Source organism: Erpetoichthys calabaricus, chromosome 10, assembly GCF_900747795.2.
Source record: "Erpetoichthys calabaricus chromosome 10, fErpCal1.3, whole genome shotgun sequence".
NCBI classification, from domain to species: Eukaryota; Metazoa; Chordata; class Cladistia; order Polypteriformes; family Polypteridae; genus Erpetoichthys; species Erpetoichthys calabaricus.
The window spans coordinates 112,449,835-112,469,459 of NC_041403.2; the positions used below are offsets into that span (position 1 = coordinate 112,449,835).

At 39.1% G+C, this 19,625-nt stretch overlaps 1 protein-coding gene across 5 annotated transcripts in view; it reads right to left on the reverse strand.

Moving 5' to 3' along the window:
- stau1 (staufen double-stranded RNA binding protein 1) overlaps positions 1-19,625 on the reverse strand; it is an 814,059-nt gene that overhangs the window by 775,074 nt on the left and 19,360 nt on the right. For all 5 annotated transcript variants that reach the window (XR_003717528.2, XR_007936091.1, XM_051932847.1 and 2 more), the window contains exons 2-6: positions 17,206-17,485; positions 16,312-16,433; positions 11,215-11,371; positions 10,854-10,934; positions 7,954-8,092 (exon numbers count right to left, since the gene is read on the reverse strand). Coding sequence is in view for 3 of the 5 variants with exons in the window: in XM_051932847.1 (XP_051788807.1) it covers positions 7,954-8,092; positions 10,854-10,934; positions 11,215-11,371; positions 16,312-16,433; positions 17,206-17,416 (710 nt within the window). In the remaining 2 variants the exon portion in view is untranslated. The remainder of the gene's footprint in view (positions 1-7,953; positions 8,093-10,853; positions 10,935-11,214; positions 11,372-16,311; positions 16,434-17,205; positions 17,486-19,625) is intronic.

Below are 19,625 nucleotides of genomic sequence, written 5' to 3' on the forward strand. Positions count from 1 at the left end.
TAAAAATCATGCTGCTATGCTTTTCTGAATGTCGAATAAAAGAAAAAAAAACAGCTAATTAAATGAGCTTAGTGTTATCAGGTTTTGTCACTGATTAGGAATCTGGTTGGAACAAAAACCTGAAGCCACAGGGGGACCCCAGGACCGAATTTGGGAAACACTGGTTTAAAGTGTTTGCAAACCAAATACATGCAATATACTACATTGAGACCATTTTTGAATTTTGGGCATAACAATGTGATTGTCTGCGATTAATTGCGATTAAAAATTTTATTGTTGCCCAGCACTATCTATACATTATTTATGTATAGGATGCAGGGAGTAGAGTTGGAAAAGGTGCATGAATTTAAATACTTGGGATCAACAGTACAGAGTAATGGGGATTGTGGAAGAGAGGTAAAAAAGAGAGTGCAGGCAGGGTGGAATGGGTGGAGAAGAGTGTCAGGAGTAATCTGTGACAGACGGGTATCAGCAAGAGTGAAAGGGAAGGTCTACAGGAAGGTAATGAGACCAGCTATGTTATATGGGTTGGAGACGGTGGCACTGACCAGAAAGCATGAGACAGAGCTGGAGGTGGCAGAGTTAAAGATGCTAAGATTTGCACTGGGTGTGACGAGGATGCATAGGATTAGAAATTAGTACATTAGAGGGTGAGTTCAAGTTGGATGGCTGTGAGACAAAGTCAGAGAGGCGAGATTGCATTGGTTTGGACATGTGCAGAGGAGAGGTGCTGGGTATATTGGGAGAAGGATGGTAAGGATAGAGCTGCCAGGGAAGAGGAAGGCCTAAGCGAAGGTTTATGGATGTGGTGAGAGAGGACATGTAGGTGATGGGTGTAACAGAGCAAGATGCAGAGGACAGAAAGATATGGAAGAAGATGATCCGCTGTGGCAACCCCTAATGGGAGCAGCCGAAAGAAGAAGAAGAAGATATATATTATTTATAATTTATACATATATGTTGTGACGGATGGCCGGGGCCCATGCCTGGCCGGGATGCCCCTTCACCACATCTGCCAGGGGGACAAGGGTGGGAAGCCCAGTATCTCCCCCTGGACGCTAGATGGCAGCCTCCCTGGGTTGCAGCGGTGCCTCGGACTCCCCCAGGGCTTCATGGGGGTTGGAGTTGTGTGCAGCTCTGTGGGGTTCCGCAGGCGCCACCAGGGGGTGCTGCCACCGAAGAGGTTGGCCCCTTTTGGGCACTGGTTTCTCCTTAACCGGAAGTGCAGCCGGATGTCGGCAATCAACCACCTGGAGCACTTTAGGTGCCTGATAAAAGGGAGCCAGCGACCACCACTCAGCAGCCAGAGTCGGGTGGAGGTGGACAAAGTTTGCTGAGGAGGAGTGGTGGTGGAAGAGAGACAAGTGCTTTTTGCTTTACTGGTGTGCTACTGTTTGGGACTGTGTTGTGGCTGGAGGGATTACGGGGAAGACGTGCCCTCCAGCTGAAGAAGAATAAAAACAGTTTATTTTACACATGCCTCCCGTGTCGGGTCGGGCGCAATATAGCGCCTTTTCTTACCATATTATATATATATATATATATATATATATATATATATATATATATATATATATATATATACACACACATACACATATATATACACACATACAGTTAGGTCCATAAATATTTGGACAGAGACAACTTTTTTCTAATTTTGGTTCTGTATATTATCACAATGAATTTTAAATAAAACAACTCAGATGCAGCTGAAGTGCAGACTTTCAGCTTTAATTCAGTGGGGTGAACAAAATGATTGCATAAAAATGTGAGGCAACTAAAGCATTTTTTTAAATAGAAGACAAAAAAGAAGTCTACAATTGAAAATCACTGAACAAGTCATTTAGTGTTACTTTTTTGCTGCCTGTCGAATTTAACTTTCAGAGTGCAAAGGGAAGCAAATTGTGACAGAAGTGACTGGCCTATCATGGTTTCTATCAGATTTTGCTGCCTTCACAGAGTAATGGGGAATGAAAAGGGTGGAAGTTTAAATAAAAAAATAAAGGAAAAAAAATACTTAAAGGGTCTATTGGAATTAAAACTGATAAAAGACTTTTTTAAAATCACATCTTGGAACTGTGATTTAGACGTTTTTTTACTTGATGTCAACAGAAAAAAATCCTACAAATACAAACAGTACTCAGTAATTTCAACAAGGAAGATGAAATTAAAATGTGCAAAAACAATTAACAAAGTCCAGTTGTGGAAATGAGTGAAAGCAAATGAATAACACTGGAACCAGATGCAAACATGAGTCAAAAACATTGTAGAAATTAGAACTGCTCAAAATAAAAATTTGTATATAGCAAAATATTTTGCTCAGTAAAAAATTATTATGCAAATATAGTAAACATGCTGCATAAATTACATCAGAAATTGCTGATAAAACCAATAAAAAAGCAAAGGGCATAAACCAGATGTGCTTAAGTATACTGCACTCTCCAGTCAGTAGACAGATTAATATTTCAATAAATTAAGTAATATGATAGACTTACTATTTCAAACTATACTCCACACTACAAATCACTTGCAGTTAGAATGCAGCCACAGGCATTTCAAGCACTGATAATGTCAGCACTTTGCAGAACAACACAGTAAGTCAACAGTAATATTTCATTAAATTATAGCTACTTTAAAATGGGAAAAGGCTAAATACAAACATTTTTTGGATATCCTAGGTTTATACTATCCTTGGCTTATACTGTATGGCAATACATCATGGATGTGTTTTCATTTTAAAAGGTGATGTTATGGCTGAAACGCTTGGTGGCCCCTGACATGCATCCTTCTATATTACTTAAAAATGAAGTTTTTACCCCAGAAACCCTTGCTTGCAGAGAGGGCAATGACTATGGATATTTTGTGCAGGTCACAAAATGAGAAAATAAATTTTACAATCTCAAATTGAGTACAAAAGCTGTACAAAATACTAAAACCTGCATCTAAGCCATGTCACTGCTACTTACCATATGACAGACTATAACGCAATAACTAAATTAAAGTCATGAACATTTTTGCATGTTGATAAGCGGTTCTACCCTGCTTAAGGATATGATAAATTAAGTGCAGCAGAAGTGAGATAGGTTTATAGGGTCATTAATATGACCTTTTACTATGTGTTTCAAAAAGTTAATGAAATAAACTGACAATTATTAAAACTGAGTACACTATACGTTTTACCATCATCACAAGCTTAACAGCCATCTATATATACAATTCACTAAGCAGCCAACCATGGCACGCAAAACAGAGACCATGGGATACGCACGACAGAGCCACGCCTGGCATCTCACAGAGGCCCGCCCACCAACTCTAAGACCATGGGATTCGCACGACAGAGCCCCACCCCCCAACTCTAACCCTCCTAACGCGTCATGGGATACGCACGACCGTGTCCACCCTCGCAAACTGTTTTACACGCTGCATACAGCGATTCCCATCCGCGACAAACATGCTTCTTCTTAGATGGTCCTGCAGGAACAGGGAAAACCTTTGTCTACAAAAACCTGATTCATACCATACTAAGAGCATAGTGTTTTTGTTGGCTTGTCCGCCTGCCCACCCGCCTGACTGTTACCAGCATTCACCTCAATGTACTTGAGTGTAAAACTATCGCAGCTGCTACCTCACAAACTGTCCTTATTCCCCGGATTTCCCTGACCCCATCAGATTCAAATTTGCCTTTTACTTTTACACGCAGACAATTTCCTGTTAGATTAGGCTTTGCAATGACAATTAATAAGGCTCAGGTCCAAACTTTCAAAAAGATATGCCTCTATCTGCCGCGTCCACCCTTGCAAACTGTTTCACACGCTGCATACAGCGATTTCCATCCGCAACAAACATACTCTTCTTAGATGGCCCTGCTTGAACAGGGAAAACCTTTGTCTACAAAACCCTGATTCATACCATCAGAGATAGGGGAGACATTCCTACAACCGTAGCATCTACAGGAATAACTGCAACATTGTTACCGGGTGGACGAACTGCACATTCCGTTTTTAAAATACCGTTGAGGCTGAATACTACTTCCACCTGCAACATCAAACCTACCTCGCCACACGCTCAACATCGTCTGCAATCCAAATTGATAATATGGGACGAGGCGCCAATGACACATGCATACGCATTCCAGGCAGTTGACAGGTTATTACGTGACCTCACGGGTGACACACAGCCATTTGGAGGCAAAACTATTGGGTAGAGATTTCCAACAAATTCTCCCCGTCATTATGCGTGGCTCCCGAGCACTTACTGTCGCCAGTTGCATTAACAAGCAGCCTTTGTGACGTCACATACATGTTCTTACACTGACGACAAATATGAGAGCTCTTCCTGAAGAGCAACATTTAGCAAAATGGCTCCTCGATGTTGGAGACGGGAAAAACGGAACACCTGTGACATTGCCTTTACATTGTTTTCCTTTTATTTCTGATCCCGTTCAACAACTATATGGCGACATCGACTTCTCAACTGTCACTCTGGAACAACTCAGCACGCGAGCTATATTAAGAGTCACCAACAAAGACTCGCTACACCTTAATGAACAATTGCTGAAACGTATCCCTACCGACGAAGTGACTTTCACCAGAGTTGACTCCATCGTCACAGACGATCCTGCAGATCAACTTTCATTCCCCGAAGAATTTCTTAAGTCTTACTTCAACTGGCATGCCTCCGCATAAACTCAAAATTAAATTTGGTTCAGTCATCATGCTTCTCAGAAACCTCCTGCCAGCAAAAGGTCTCTGTAATGGCACTAGACTTTCTGTTACCAGCATTTACCGCAATGTACTGGAGTGTAAGACCATCGCAGCTGCTACCTCACAAACTGTCCTTATTCCCCGGATATCCCTGACCCCATCAGATTCAAATTTGCCTTTTACTTTTACACGCAGACAATTTCCTGTTAGATTGGCCTTTGCAATGACAATTAATAAGGCACTGGGCCAAACTTTCAAAAAGATATGCCTGTATCTGCCAAAACCAGTTTTCAGTCACGGACAATTGTATGTTGCTCTCTCCAGAGTTCCATCTTTTCATTCACTCACAGTCGTATTCTCAAACCCACCCCATTTGGACAACTGTGCCTTTCAGGAAGTGTTCACCCATCAAAAAATAATTATGTGGCGTACGCTACGCCGTGGGTTGGCTAGTTTTCCATATTTATCTATGTTGGCTAGTGAACCCTCAGATATTTTTCTTCCACCCTAAAGAATCCTAGGCATTTCATATCATCCAACACCATTTCCCATCACATGTTCTTTGACCTCCTTTTCTGCATCATCCTCTCCGCCTTCATCTTAACGCACCTCTTCATATAATTATCCTCTGTCTTTTGCCCCACAGGCCAAAACCACATAAGTCTCTTTCTCCTTAGCACAACACCTCTCACATTCACATTCACATTTTTCTCTTAACTACCATTCAATGGTATCTCACTTCATTAAACTCTACACATCCATTTTAGTCCTGCTATCATTACCATGAATCACTCCCACAGATCATATTAGTCCTCAAACAGATGTCATACACTTTTTTAGAATCCAGAATGTAGGACAGTGGGACGGAATTTGTTCCAAACACTCTTCATCCTTGCTACTACTCCCCTACTTTCTTCAAAACAACTGCATTGCTGAGATCTAATTTTACACAGCACCCACCTCACATGCCTTTTACAAAGGTTGCATTCGCCAGCTGCAAAATACCCTTCACACCACTACAACACTTACAGTGCATCCGGAAAGTATTCACAGCGCATCACTTTTTCCACATTTTGTTATGTTACAGCCTTATTCCAAAATGGATTAAATTCATTTTTTTCCTCAGAATTCTACACACAACACCCCATAATGACAACGTGAAAAAAGTTTACTTGAGATTTTTGCAAATTTATTAAAAATAAAAAAATTGAGAAAGCACATGTACATAAGTATTCACTGTGCATCCTGTTTCCCCTGATCATTCTTGAGATGTTTCTGCAGCTTAATTGGAGTCCACCTGTGGTAAATTCAGTTGACTGGACATGATTTGGAAAGGCACACACCTGTCTATATAAGATCCCACAGTTGACAGTTCATGTCAGAGCACAAACCAAGCATGAAGTCAAAGGAATTGTTTGTAGACCTCCGAGACAGGAATGTCTCGAGGCACAAATCTGGGGAAGGTTACAGAAAAAATTCTGCTGCTTTGAAGGTCCCAATGAGCACAGTGGCCTCCATCTTCCGTAAGTGGAAGAAGTTCGAAACCACCAGGACTCTTCCTAGAGCTGGCCGCCCATCTAAACTGAACGATCGGGGGAGAAGGGCCTTAGTCAGGGAGGTGACCAAGAACCCGATGGTCACTCTGTCAGAGCTCCAGAGGTCCTCTGTGGAGAGAGGAGAACCTTCCAGAAGGACAACCATCTCTGCAGCAATCCACCAATCAGGCCTGTATGGTAGAGTGGCCAGACGGAAGCCACTCCTTAGTAAAAGGCACATGGCAGTCCGCCTGGAGTTTGCCAAAAGGCACCTGAAGGACTCTCAGACCATGAGAAAGAAAATTCTCTGGTCTGATGAGACAAAGATTGAACTCTTTGGTGTGAATGCCAGGCGTCACGTTTGGAGGAAACCTGGCACCATCCCTACAGTGAAGCATGGTGGTGGCAGCATCATGCTGTGGGGATGTTTTTCAGTGGCAGGAACTGGGAGACTAGTCAGGATAAAGGGAAAGATGACTGCAGCAATGTACAGAGATGAAAACTTGCTCCAGAGCACTCTTGACCTCAGACCGGGGCGACGGTTCATCTTTCAGCAGGACAACGACCCTAAGCACACAGCCAAGATATCAAAGGAGTGGCTTCAGGACAACTCTGTGAATGTCCTTGAGTGGCCCAGCCAGAGCCCAGACTTGAATCCGATTGAACATCTCTGGAGAGATCATAAAATGGCTGTGCACCGACGTTTCCCATCCAACCTGATGGAGCTTGAGAGGTGCTGCAAAGAGGAATAGGCGAAACTGGCCAAGGATAGGTGTGCCAAGCTTGTGGCATCATATTCAACAAGACTTGAGGCTGTAATTGCTGCCAAAGGTGCATCGACAAAGTATTGAGCAAAGGCTGTGAATACTTATGTACATGTGATTTCTCAGTTTTTTTATTTTTAATAAATTTGCAAAAACCTCAAGTAAACATTTTTCACATTGTCATTATGGGGTGTTGTGTGCAGAATTCTGAGGAAAAAAATGAATTTAATCCATTTTGGAATAAGGCTGTAACATAACAAAAGGTGGAAAAAGTGATGCGCTGTGAATACTTTCCGGATGCACTGTATGTATCCTCTTGCAACAACCGAGCATCAGACCAAGTTTTTTTGAGCATCTCTACTACACACGCTTCATGTCTATGCGCCTTCCTCTTTCAAGTTTCATGTCCCTTTGCTTACAATTATCACCTTGGTCTTTCCTGCATTTTCATACACTTTTCATTTCAGCAGCTTCTCCTTCAGTTGTTCCTCACTTTTTGTCACTGATACAAGATCATCAGCATTCAAGAGCTCCCCAGAGAATCCTTGACACACTTGTTTTGTTAATTTCTGCTTTCTCGGAAACAAATGTGTTCAGAATGGACCCCTAGAACAAGACCACCTTCACATCAAAACTTATCCTCATCTGTTGTTCTGACCATACTTTGTACTTCCTCATACAATGAGATCAACAAAGACACTAACCATTTTCCCACATCTTTCTCAATGCCCTCCTCTCATGGCACCCTGTCAAAAACCATCTCCACGTCTCCAAATGCATAATGTAGCTTTTTCTTTACCCTTCACCTTAAGTTTTTCCTATATTTGCCTGATAATAAAGATCATACGCTGTTAGCTGATAATAAACAACACAAATACAAGCATGACTTAAATTTATAAATATACTGGCATTGATAAATACAATGTACATTAAAGACTCTATACCCACCTTGGATAAGGGCCTGGGGCCCTGACATTATAGTTAAAATTAGGCCTCATTCCTGGGTAGGGATCAATGGGTTTGTAAATAGGTTTTTTCCCAAGTTTCATGCAGAGTGCATTTAACTCCACTGTTTGGTTTAAACTGTCTGAAAAGAGAATAAAAGTCAAAAATCGCATATGGAAGATTTCTTTGGAAAAAGTGCTTACAAATCATCTGCCAAACTCAGAGATTCCTTTTTTATACAGTATAATTTGAAAGCACTATACTATTCAATGTTTACCACAGTCATAAGCATAGTCAATTTGAGTGAAAAAAAAAATTATAAACCTATTAGTTTTTGTATTTTGGGCATACAAATATATATTAATACAGAGCAAACATAACAATGTAATTGATTACAAAAAAACACACAAAAAGAAAATAAACTTAGAACTGTAACAGTGCAACCTTGCAAAAGTTAGTTATTACATACTCTTATTAATTATGGGAGAGTGTATGTTCTTCCCATGATGGACAGGAACCCTGTCCAGGCATTGCCCTTGTCTTGTGGTTGATGATTGCTGGGATAGGCTCTAGCTGGCCTGCTACCCTTCCTAGGTAAACGGGTTAGGGAGATTGATTAATTGATGAATGGATGGTTGGATAAATGGATGGATGGAATTATGCAGACCATCTTACAACAAACTGTTGTTAACTACTGCCTGTTAACTGGCAATGTGCCATAATTGCTCCAGAAAAGAAATCCAAGAAATTGTCAGATTTTGTTTTACTCTCTTCCCACAAAAATTGATCAGTAGTAGTACATTTTTCTGTCTTTATACATTGCCATGAAGACAATGTGCTTTTACATCAACAACTTTCTATATCTTAAGTTCTTTCTACAGTACATCTCAACTCAGCAATCAAAATAACAGTTACATGATATTTGCTTTTCACTTGCTAGAATAGCTATTGCTAGAACAGACAGCACAGGATTACTTCTCCAAGCCCAAACTCCACTGGTGTAGAAGGCTGCAAATGTCTGAATTAAACTCTTATTTCCCACAAGAGAAGCAAGTGCGACTTGTCATGTCAGTGTTCTTATGTTGGCATCCTGCAGAATAACTGGAGAAAAGGTCAACACATCTTGTGGTAATCTTTGCTTAATTAATTACACCACAATTTAGATTCTCAACTTGAAGGTGTGAGCTTTCTTCAAGCTGGTTGGATATAGGCATGGAAGTGAGGAGAGAGGAGCACGGAGGGGAAGGCAGCCCTATTTTTGCTCGCTTTATGGTCTTCTTTCTTCCCGTACCAGTCTGAATGTACTCCCCAAGTCTTCTAACTAACTTGGTGAGTGTTTTGAAAAACAGTAAATCTTTAGTAACTCTTTGTGTAAATTGTACAATGGTCAGTTCCAACTGCAAACACTTGAATGAGGCACTCTATTGGAAAATTTCACCACCAGCTTTGTATGTAAGATCCAAGGTCTGAGACAACATGGGACACTACTGATTCAGTTAGCAACTCAAACTTGTACAAGCTAGGATCTAATCCCTCAAAAATCATAATCACTTCTGTTCTCGGATGGTTTTTTACAGATGTGAGATGTGGTATGTGAGAAGCTGGATAAGGACAAATGCTAACACACTGCAGTCCCAGTGCATCATTCTGAAATTGCTTTCTATGGTAAAGAGGAAGCATTTGAGGTCATTCATGGCTGTCACTTTCTCTTTCATGTTTTTGGCACCTATTCACTGCAGAGGTCGCAAGTCAGTTCAGAGGGAACTGTTATTAGTACAGTATTATAAAAATTGAGAAAGCATAGCATGTTACTGTAAAATGAGTCATGTGGTGCTTAAAACACTGAAGTATTCATTGGACCCTCTGGACTTATTTAAAGTTTGAAATGAGTAGTTTTCCATTACTTCAGTAGCAACTTTTTCACTTTTTTCTGGTGACTGATCACTGATGAAACATGGCAAGCTAGACAAACCAAGCCGCCCTACTAACAACTTTTACTGGCTCCTCCTGAAATATTCGCAGATGCTCTGATGCTCTTAGGCCACATCTACTCTTGTGTCTTCCCTCATTATACTATGCCTAGGACACCCCCAAAGAAACACCCTACCAGATGACTAAATAATATTTTATTCATTAATATTTTTTTTTTATTTTGAGTGTCACAAAATGTGACCAACTCATTGGGCCCTAAATTCAGCAAGATAAAAAAAAAACAGTGTTGGGTAAAAACGTTGACTATTTTAACCTCTTAGTATGCTTAGCTGACTCTCAACAACTATGGGCTCCTTTTAGCACATGTCCATCTGAGTGTTCATCAAAAAAATTAAAGATAAGGGGAACCTGTTGAAGTCAAGGAAAATGCGGATGACACATAAAAAAATAAACTGTTTTTAAATTGGTCAAATATGCAAAGTAAACCTTGAACATAACTGCAAAGGACCTTGGATGTGTCTACCTAGCACCCAAACATTGATTCTTCGCCACAATACAGCACTGCTTGTACAAAAATGATTTACAAAAGTGTCAGCACTTTTTTGCTTTGCTTTTGGTTATGACACGCGATCTATGGACATGAATTAAAATGCTATATGCCCTTGCATTGCATTTTAAACTGATACAAAAATTGTGTGGTGTAGTGAAAAGCAATCGCTAATTTGGTTGATATGTTTTAAACTACGACAATATAAAACTGTGCCAAACTTAAATGCACCATTTGCACATACTTTACATTTCATTCTAGTAAACACGTTGGATTGCATTTATATTGCATATTTTATTTCAGCAGACATGAAATGTGCACAAAAAGAACAGAATCCAGACAATATTTAACTGGGGGGCATTTATACAAGCCAAATATATAATCGTAATTTGTGATGAAAATGTAAAAGTATAATCTAACTCACTTTCAGAATGTTGAAAAGTCCGACTCAGATCTTCATGAAAGATAAGATGTTTTCGTGATGTCATCATTGTTAGATGTGAAACTGGCAAGAGAAAACAACATTGCAGGTTTTGTCAAGAACCAGAATTTTTAAGAAAGTTGAACAAAATTTGTCTGGAAAGTTTATAAGAAAACAATTAGAATATTAACATTTTACTAGAAAGTTTGTAAGAAAACCATTAAAATAGTAACATATTCTGCTAACTTCCTGTTTTTTGTGTGCCCCAATTAGACACACTAAAAACAGAGCAACAACAGAAACATGTATTAGATTATTCTGATTAGAAATTGAAAGTACTCTGATCACTCCCGGTATATTTTACCTGAATTCCTGCCTGTGTGGCGAGGTGAACGAATACTGGGCTTTGGCAAAGTGGTTTCAGCCAGTGCACTGGCAGCTGCTGCATGTTGTGCCTTCTTTATACTGGTTCCCTCAGCTTCCCAGCACTGATCTCCTAAAGCCAATCGTACTGAAAATATCTGCAGAAGAAAACAAATAAGTGACACCACACTACCAACAAAAAAGACCATACACTAATTTCCTACATTCATTGATTTACTAACTTTCATAAAGATTTATAATGATCTATTTTCCCAAATTACAAATTAATACATCCATATGTCCATTTCAACATAAATAAATTGACAGATAAATTGCCCACTGCCAATCAAAACCCAATAAAAGCTATAATTTGCAACATACATGAAAAATAAAAAAATAAGCCTTTACCCCTCTCTGTCATTGTGATAAAGAATAAAAATTGCTATTTAATAAATAATATATTACAGGGGTGGCCAGCTGTAATCATGGAGAGCCACAGTGGCTACAGGTTTTCACTCTAACCATTTTCTTAATTAGTGACTAGTTGTTGCTACTAATTATCTTCATTTAATTCTTTTGCTATTTAAGACTCAAGCCCTTTAAATCAGGGTCTGAGTCTTAAATAATAAATAATTGATTACATTCATTAGACATCTTAGTATCTTAGCAAATACTAATAGTGCCAGGAAGCTGGCTGAATCATGGCTATCAAATGAAAATGCCATTAACAGAAACTTTTACATGAACTCAGCATATGCAGGTTTAAAAAGAAGAACATCCAAATAAAAAAAAAGACTTTAAAACCTACATCCTCTGAACCTCCACCTTATAAATCCACACCCCCACCTTTCCCATTTGCTATATATTGCCTTTGATACATGTACATCTCACCATTTCCTCTGATGATGACAACTGGTAGGTGTTGAAAGCTCAGAAATAAAAGACTATTTTAAGATTTTCTCTATTTGTAGACTTCTTGATATAAATATCCACACCATATCAAATACCTTCATGTCTATTCATATATAGAATATAAAATTTTGTTATATATAACACTAGGTGAAAATATGAGCCACGTACTACTTCCTTGGTAACTGTAAGGTGTGAAAAGGGCTGGAATCATAAAGGATGCATTACTTCTACAGAGATGTCATGAAACCAAACAAACAGATATTTGCACACTATCAAATAATTTAATATTTGAACTAGAGATACTCAGATAATTTCTTAGTTTTAACTAACTTTTAGTATTGCTGCTTGTTTTTTTTATATCCTCTGCACTGTTTTAGGTTTTACAGGACACCCACTTCTACCACTTTCCTTGAAATTCAACTATACTCTGTGCTTCATAATGATCAAAGTGTCCATTATTCCCAAGTGCTTGCATTTCACCTGCAAAATGGTAAAATGTCTAGCTGATGCACTGAATGTATAAAAAAAACACACCTGTATAAATACACACTGCTGAAAAAAAATTAAGGGAACACTTAAATCATCACAGTCTAACACAAAGTCAGTTAAGCTTCAGGGATATCAATCTGTCCAGTTAAGAAAGATAAGTGATTGTGAATCAACTTTACCTGCTTTGGTACAAATGAAAGTGACAACAGGTACACCTGAGAGGCAACAGTAAGACAACCTCCAAAAAGGAAATGGATTTGCAGGTGGTGACCATAGACAATTGCTCTCTCCTTATGCTTCCTGACAGAGTCTTCTCTGGTTTTGCTAGTGTCCTTGTCACTACTGGTAGCATCAGGTGGTACCTTTAGCCGATTCAGGGTGCACAGATAGTCCAGCTCCTCCAGGATGACACATCCACATGTGCTGTCGCAAGAAGGTTTGCTGTGTCTCCCAGTACAGTCTCAAGAGCATGGAGGAGATACCAGGAGACAGGCCATTACATGAGGTTAGCTGGACAGGGCCGTAGAAGGGCGTCAACCCAACAGCAGGGCCGGTATCTGCTCTCTTCTGTGAGGAGGAACAGGAGGAGCACTAACAGAGCCCTACAAAATGATCTCCAATTGGCTAATGGTGTGCATGTTTCTGATCAAACTGTCAGAAACAGACATCTTGAGGGTGGCATGAGGGTTCGATGTCCTCAAGTGGGACCTGTGCTCACAGTTCACCACCGTGCAGCTCGATTGGCAATTGCCAGGGAATACCACAATTGGCAGCTCCACATTGGTGCCCCATTCTTTTCACAGATGAGAGCAGGTTGACATTGAGCACATGTGACAAATGTGAAAGAGTCTGGAGACTCCATCGTGAACATTATGCAACCTCCATAATCATCCAGCATGACCGGTTTGGTGATGGTCTGGAGAGGCATATCCTTGGAGGGTCGCACAGACCTCCACATGTTAGGTAACAGTACCCTAACTGGTGTTGAGAGATGTTTAAGTGGGGACCTTTTTCACTGTTACACCGCTAAACACAGATTTGTTGCACTAGGGCTCTTTTTCACTGCTACACCACCAAATAGTGGGCGGTAGCATAGGTATGCCGCGCGGTGAAAATGGACAGAGAGCATTCCGAAACTGAACTAAAAGTAAAGTTGAACATGTGATGAACAGAAGAACTTTTGCCAAAAAAAAGGAGTCACATCCGTCGCCTGGAGATACTTTAGTTTTAAAAGGTCAGATGTGTAAATACTGTTTCTATACTACTGGATAATAATGCAAGCCAAGTTGTACTTGTTTTTGTACTTGCTAGTGTATGTTTTGCTTGTATTCATTCTGCGATGTGCTATCGACTTGTTCAGAGATGGGCGCAACTCTGAATGGATGGCATAATTAAACATGTATAACGAAGATATTTTTAAAGTTCTGAACACTCCGTCGGCTAAGTTAATAACTAGTTTTAATTTCACAAAGACGTTTATCATGTGGTTTTGGTAGAGAGCAGGAATATCATGAAGTGAATGGATTCTGTGCGGTGATTGCTGCAGGCGCCTGCTCTTAGTGCGGAGGAAGTCAGTTTAAGAAGCGTAGTGATTAACGACTGGGTCGGGGAACACTTAACACAAAGTATTTGATGTGCTGCATTAACTTGTGACGGGGTTTGAGAAAATCTAGTAAATTAAACATTCATTTTAGGATGAAGTTTAGTTTACAACATTCTACTTTAATTATAAAATAAACTCAGAATAAAGTGGAAATGTCGACTTTAATCTTGACATAGTCAACATGTCGAATTTATTCTCGACATATAGTTTGTTTTTTTCTTCCGTATCCATATTTTTTTTTCTTCACAGTGGCCCTAATGCGCTTCCATAGGGCTATACCACAAACAGCATTATAAATGCAAGCTGCAGTTTTTATTATTTATGTATATAGCTTAGCTTGAAGCAAGGTCCATATTAATGCAGTTTGCCTAAATGATGGTACATTTGGTAAGATGTCATCACCAAGATTGCACTTGTTTTATTTTATTTTAATTTGGTGAACACTGTGTAATGCACCTGGGCTTGAAGCCTTGAAGTAATGGTGCAACTATCAGTAATACTATTATGTGTTTTATTGTTATTATTTATTAGTTTAAATATTATGCAGTTTAATGATGGTAAAATTGTTTAAAAAGTCACTTTAATGTGTCAGTGGACAGAGATTGTTAACATTAACAGAAAGTGTAGTTGGTTTACAAAAAATATTTACTATTTATTCCTTTTCTAAGACGTGTTCATTGCAATCCAACTTTTGATAAACACCTCTGGATATTTTACTAAGTCTAAATGCCTCTTTGGATGGTTGAAAATATATTGTCAAAATCATAGTTTAAGCTTTTGCAAAATTTGTTCAATTAAAGGTTCTATATTTTGACTGCATCTGTCATGCAATGTGATTCCTTCTCTTTAGTGCCACCCCCTTGAAAACTAGCACTTTATGGGGCCATGCAAACCTGGATTAATACTTGTGTGCACATTAAAATGTCTTTTTGTACGATGTACAATTCTCATAACAGTCTAATAGGTTATTCTTAGCCAGTCTACTGCAGTAATTGCAGTGGAAAATGTGGTTAACATCCACTCATGCATGGGGAAAAAAATACCGTCTAATACCGTGAAACCGGCAGAATTTAGAAAAATACCGTGATATAGAATTTTGGTCACATCGCCCACCTCTAACGAAGACACAATATGACTCATGTTCATTTTTTTAAGGATGTCAGAATCAGTCTATTTAGCTCTTTTTAAAGAGTTGGTCAGAAATAAATGTTTTCTGAAGTTATATTGCAAGGCTGATAACCTGCCAGCAGTTACAGGGAATATTAATGAGGTAATAAATGATACGAAAATTCAAGAAAGGAAAATATCCTAAGCTTAATATGTATTGCAGGCAGGTTAATAGAAGAGAATATTAAAGAAAAGCAACACCTATCAAATGCAGGTCTATTACTGAACAATCAACATAGGTTGAAATGGGATTTTTAGGGATCTGGAATGCACAGTTCCTGTGATTATTAGAGGTCCTGACAAATGTTAAGGGCTATCTCCCATTATAATTAATAAGAGAATAATAAAAGTTGTGTGAAATTACAGTGTCCTCCTTAATTTAAACAGCATAAGGCAATATGCAATATTAACTAGTCAAAAATTGTAGTAATGTAGTTTTAGACATTAAAGAAATGGTGGCAATAATACTCCACATACTGAATTTAAAATTAAAGAAGTCACTCACGGGTGCTTGGAAGGCAGTCAAAGGGTTCAAATCAGAGTACTGACATGCAGGAACAGGGGTTGGCGCTGAGTATTAATGCCTGTTCTCCTCTTTCTATAGAACATCTGAGGAAAAGACCAGCTAAAGCTCACTTCTGCCTGTTCCTGACCTCACTTCTGGCCCCCACTGATGACATCACTACCGGCACCCACAGATGACCTCACACCAATTCCTTTCCGGCAAACACACCCTTCCTGTTTTCCCCGCTATAAATGCCTGCTGTTTACCCTTTCAGTCAGTCCCAGTTTTTTGGAACTCAGATCAGTCTCGATAGTCTACTCATTTTCTGCACAATATACGGGGTGGATCCCCAACTGTTTTCGACTTGTCCGGTAATTTCTTACATTGGAAATCAAAACAAAGTAAGAAGCAAACTGTTTTACCTTGGAGTGAGCTGGTCCTTGTTCACTTAAAAGTTTATATACAGGCTGGACTTTATTGAACCTGGCTAACTCATTCACAAGACACATTGGGGTTTTCTCTTTGGGGTTTGCCATGTGGGGAACTGTGGAAACAGAAAATCAGTCTGTTTAAAATTATAAAGGACCTTGGACCAAATGAAAAACAAAAGCTTACTTTTTTAATCAAAAGACATTTTCATTTATGAAAAATAAATGTAGAATACAATAATAAATGCTCCTTGTTTTATGAGTAATGAATTCTGAAAACATCAGAATCCTGTGCCATCAAGTAGCATATACTGTTAATTTGATTAATCTACTCAGTTTTAGGGCTATGTAAATTGCAGCAAACATTTACCCTTAACCTAACAGAATGCAAAGGGCTTTGTTAACAGCACCAGATATTAAGTTCTGTGTTGCTGCTACCAGAACAAACACTAGTAATGTAATGTATTGCAAATATTAATTTCAGTTCAGAATATATAATTATTTGAAATCAATTTTCACAATTAAAAAGATGCAAGATGGGTTGACTTCAAGGGCTTTGCTTACTAGGTATAAGAGACCTACTTAATTTCCCAATAGGGATATGACTTAACTTTAACAATAGTCAATTACAAAAGGGAATATTAATTTGTGATTAACAGCAAAATCAAGTAATATTTTTTGTATGTAGTCAAACATAAAAAACAGGCCATACTATCTGACTACATACCAATTAAGTAACTCCAACCACTCATATTAACCCAGGTGATTTGATTTGTTTTTGCAGCATCTGTGACTTTACCCTGTATTTTTATTGCCTTTTAACTTTTGATGAACATTGTGAATTAATAACCAAGTGGCTGCCTAGCCCACTTTACTAGTAACACATACCTACAGCTGCACTAATGGGGGTAGCAGAAGATGATGGCAAGGATGAGCTTTTAACTGGATGTCCAGCATTCTCAGATGGCAGACACCCTGGTGCAGAAGGAATACTCATCATAGGCTGAGGAATAAGAGGCTTCATTGGTTGTGAGTTATTTTGGAGAGGGTTTCCTGTGGAGAGAGTAAGAGCTGTACTCTGGACCTGAATTTGGGACATCTTTGCTTCCAAAACAAAAATTTTGATGATAGAACTGCAGCAAAAGTTTGTTAATCACCAAAGCTCTTTCTGAAAGAAAAGGGGAGAAATTAAAAATAAATGGTATTATTATTAGAAATGTTAAAAAACATGGAAAAACAAATATTCAGTAGTTTTGCCTGCACATTAAAAAGTGCTTTGAAAGTAAATCAACTCTTCATTTTTCAGATGCAGGCTTTAGCTATGTAGTTGTACTCATAAGTACATTAAAAATGCAACTTAATGATATAATACTGAGAATACTTTTTTTTTCTTCCACATCTGAAATATTCACTTATAAACTTTACTTTTTACTTTCCAGTGTATCAGTTATTTAGAAACTGATAATTTCCATATTTTGACAATCCCTCCTGGGTTCAGCACCATAAGATTCAAATTTCTGGTTGATGACCATATGAACTTCATATGTTCGCCCTGTGTCTGTATGGGTTTTCCTCCAATTGCTCTAATTTTATTCTCACATGTCAAAAACACATGTCAGGTCAACTGGCAGTTCTAAATGTGCTCTGTGTTAAGTGTTAATGTACAACACTTGTAGGTGTGTATTATGGATAGACAAAACTGCTATTAAATGTTTTGAAAATTATTCAAAATATATTTAATGGCATTCTCCCCAATGCTACATTTATTTCTTACTTATTTATTTTTAAACGTGTTGAAAAATCACTCACCATGCAAAGTATTAGCACTTTAACTTCAAAAGTCTTTCCTATTGTAATCACCTGGGGGCACACAGCTCCCCAAATACCAAACACAACAGACATAGGCACAAGTGTGGCACAAAACAAGACCTTTTATTTAGCAGCTCCTTGTGGAAAACACTTCCAAATAGTTGTTTCCCACCTGTCCAAGTACAGTCCCAAAGCCTAACACAGCAATAAACACAGCATACAGTACTTTTGTCTTTCTTCTCTCTCTATCTCTCTCCCTCCTTCCACCTCCATTGCTCCTGGCAAGCTTTGTCTGCTTCCTCCCAACTCTGGCTCCCTGACTGGAGTGAGGTGGCTCCTTTTATAGAGCACTTAGAAGTGCCACAGGTGTCCCGTGATCTCCTTCCAGGCGTACTTCTCAGTGTGGCGGTATCCACGCAGAGGAGGGCTCAGCCATTTCCCATGCACCCCCTAGTGATGGCAATGGGCCCCAGCATGGTTGAGCTTCCATGCTCCAAAGCCAGGACACCATAACAACCCAGGGGAACTGCCCTCTGTCATCCCAGACGGGTAAGAGCTCCAGCCATCCGTCACACTATGTATGCTAATAACATTTTAATAAAATTCTGTCCAGGCTTGCCTATTGTTGTGGCGTGAAATTTTGCATACAAGTTGATAAATACTTTGTATGTCTTTATTTGTAACTTATAACACTAATGTATATCATTGATAAGAACAGCAATGGTTTGATGGTTAAGAACCCCTTCCTCCACTTTTAGGACCGAGTCTGTAATTTTACGAAAGGGTTGGGGGAAAGTGCCTCAAACCAATTTGGTAAATGTTTCTCTGCAGGACTCTCTTAATCAACCCCCACAGGAAAGCAAGACAGCCTTGCTGGAAAGCTTCAGCTCAACACACGAGTTTGGGGACAGGTGTAAAAGGTATTTTGTGCCCCATTGGTCTGAAGTATGGCTGTTTAGAATCGGCTTGAATCAGAAGCCTTTAAGTATCATGACGCCCTATTGGCTGCAGGGTATGGGCAGAGAATCTATAAATTTGCTTGCTTTACCCCCCTCTCTCTCTCTTACAAACAACTGATGAAGGAGCATCTCACACACCATGAAGTGAAAAGGACAAGACAATGAAGAGCAGAGCTCGGCAGCCATATTGAGACAGACATGCAGCCTGTTCTGAAAAAAGCTGACCAAAAATGGTGCCTTAACTAGAGACATTTAAAGTAACTATAAGTCTGTGTACCACCTGAAACTACACATCAGCATTTTATCTTGTTGTATGGTTGCCAGTATTCACTTGTACTTGTACTAATGACATTCAAGGATACTTCTCTTAATGGAGGCCCAGGGTCTGATTGCTTCTTAAAGAGTAACCTTAGGTACAGTAAGTGAAACAACGCAACCAATAACCCAAATCAGTTAAGGGCAACAGAAAGCACATTTCTAGAGTTCTAGGCATTCCTATATTTCATAAACCTTAGACAGTGGTTTTTCTTACTTACAAGT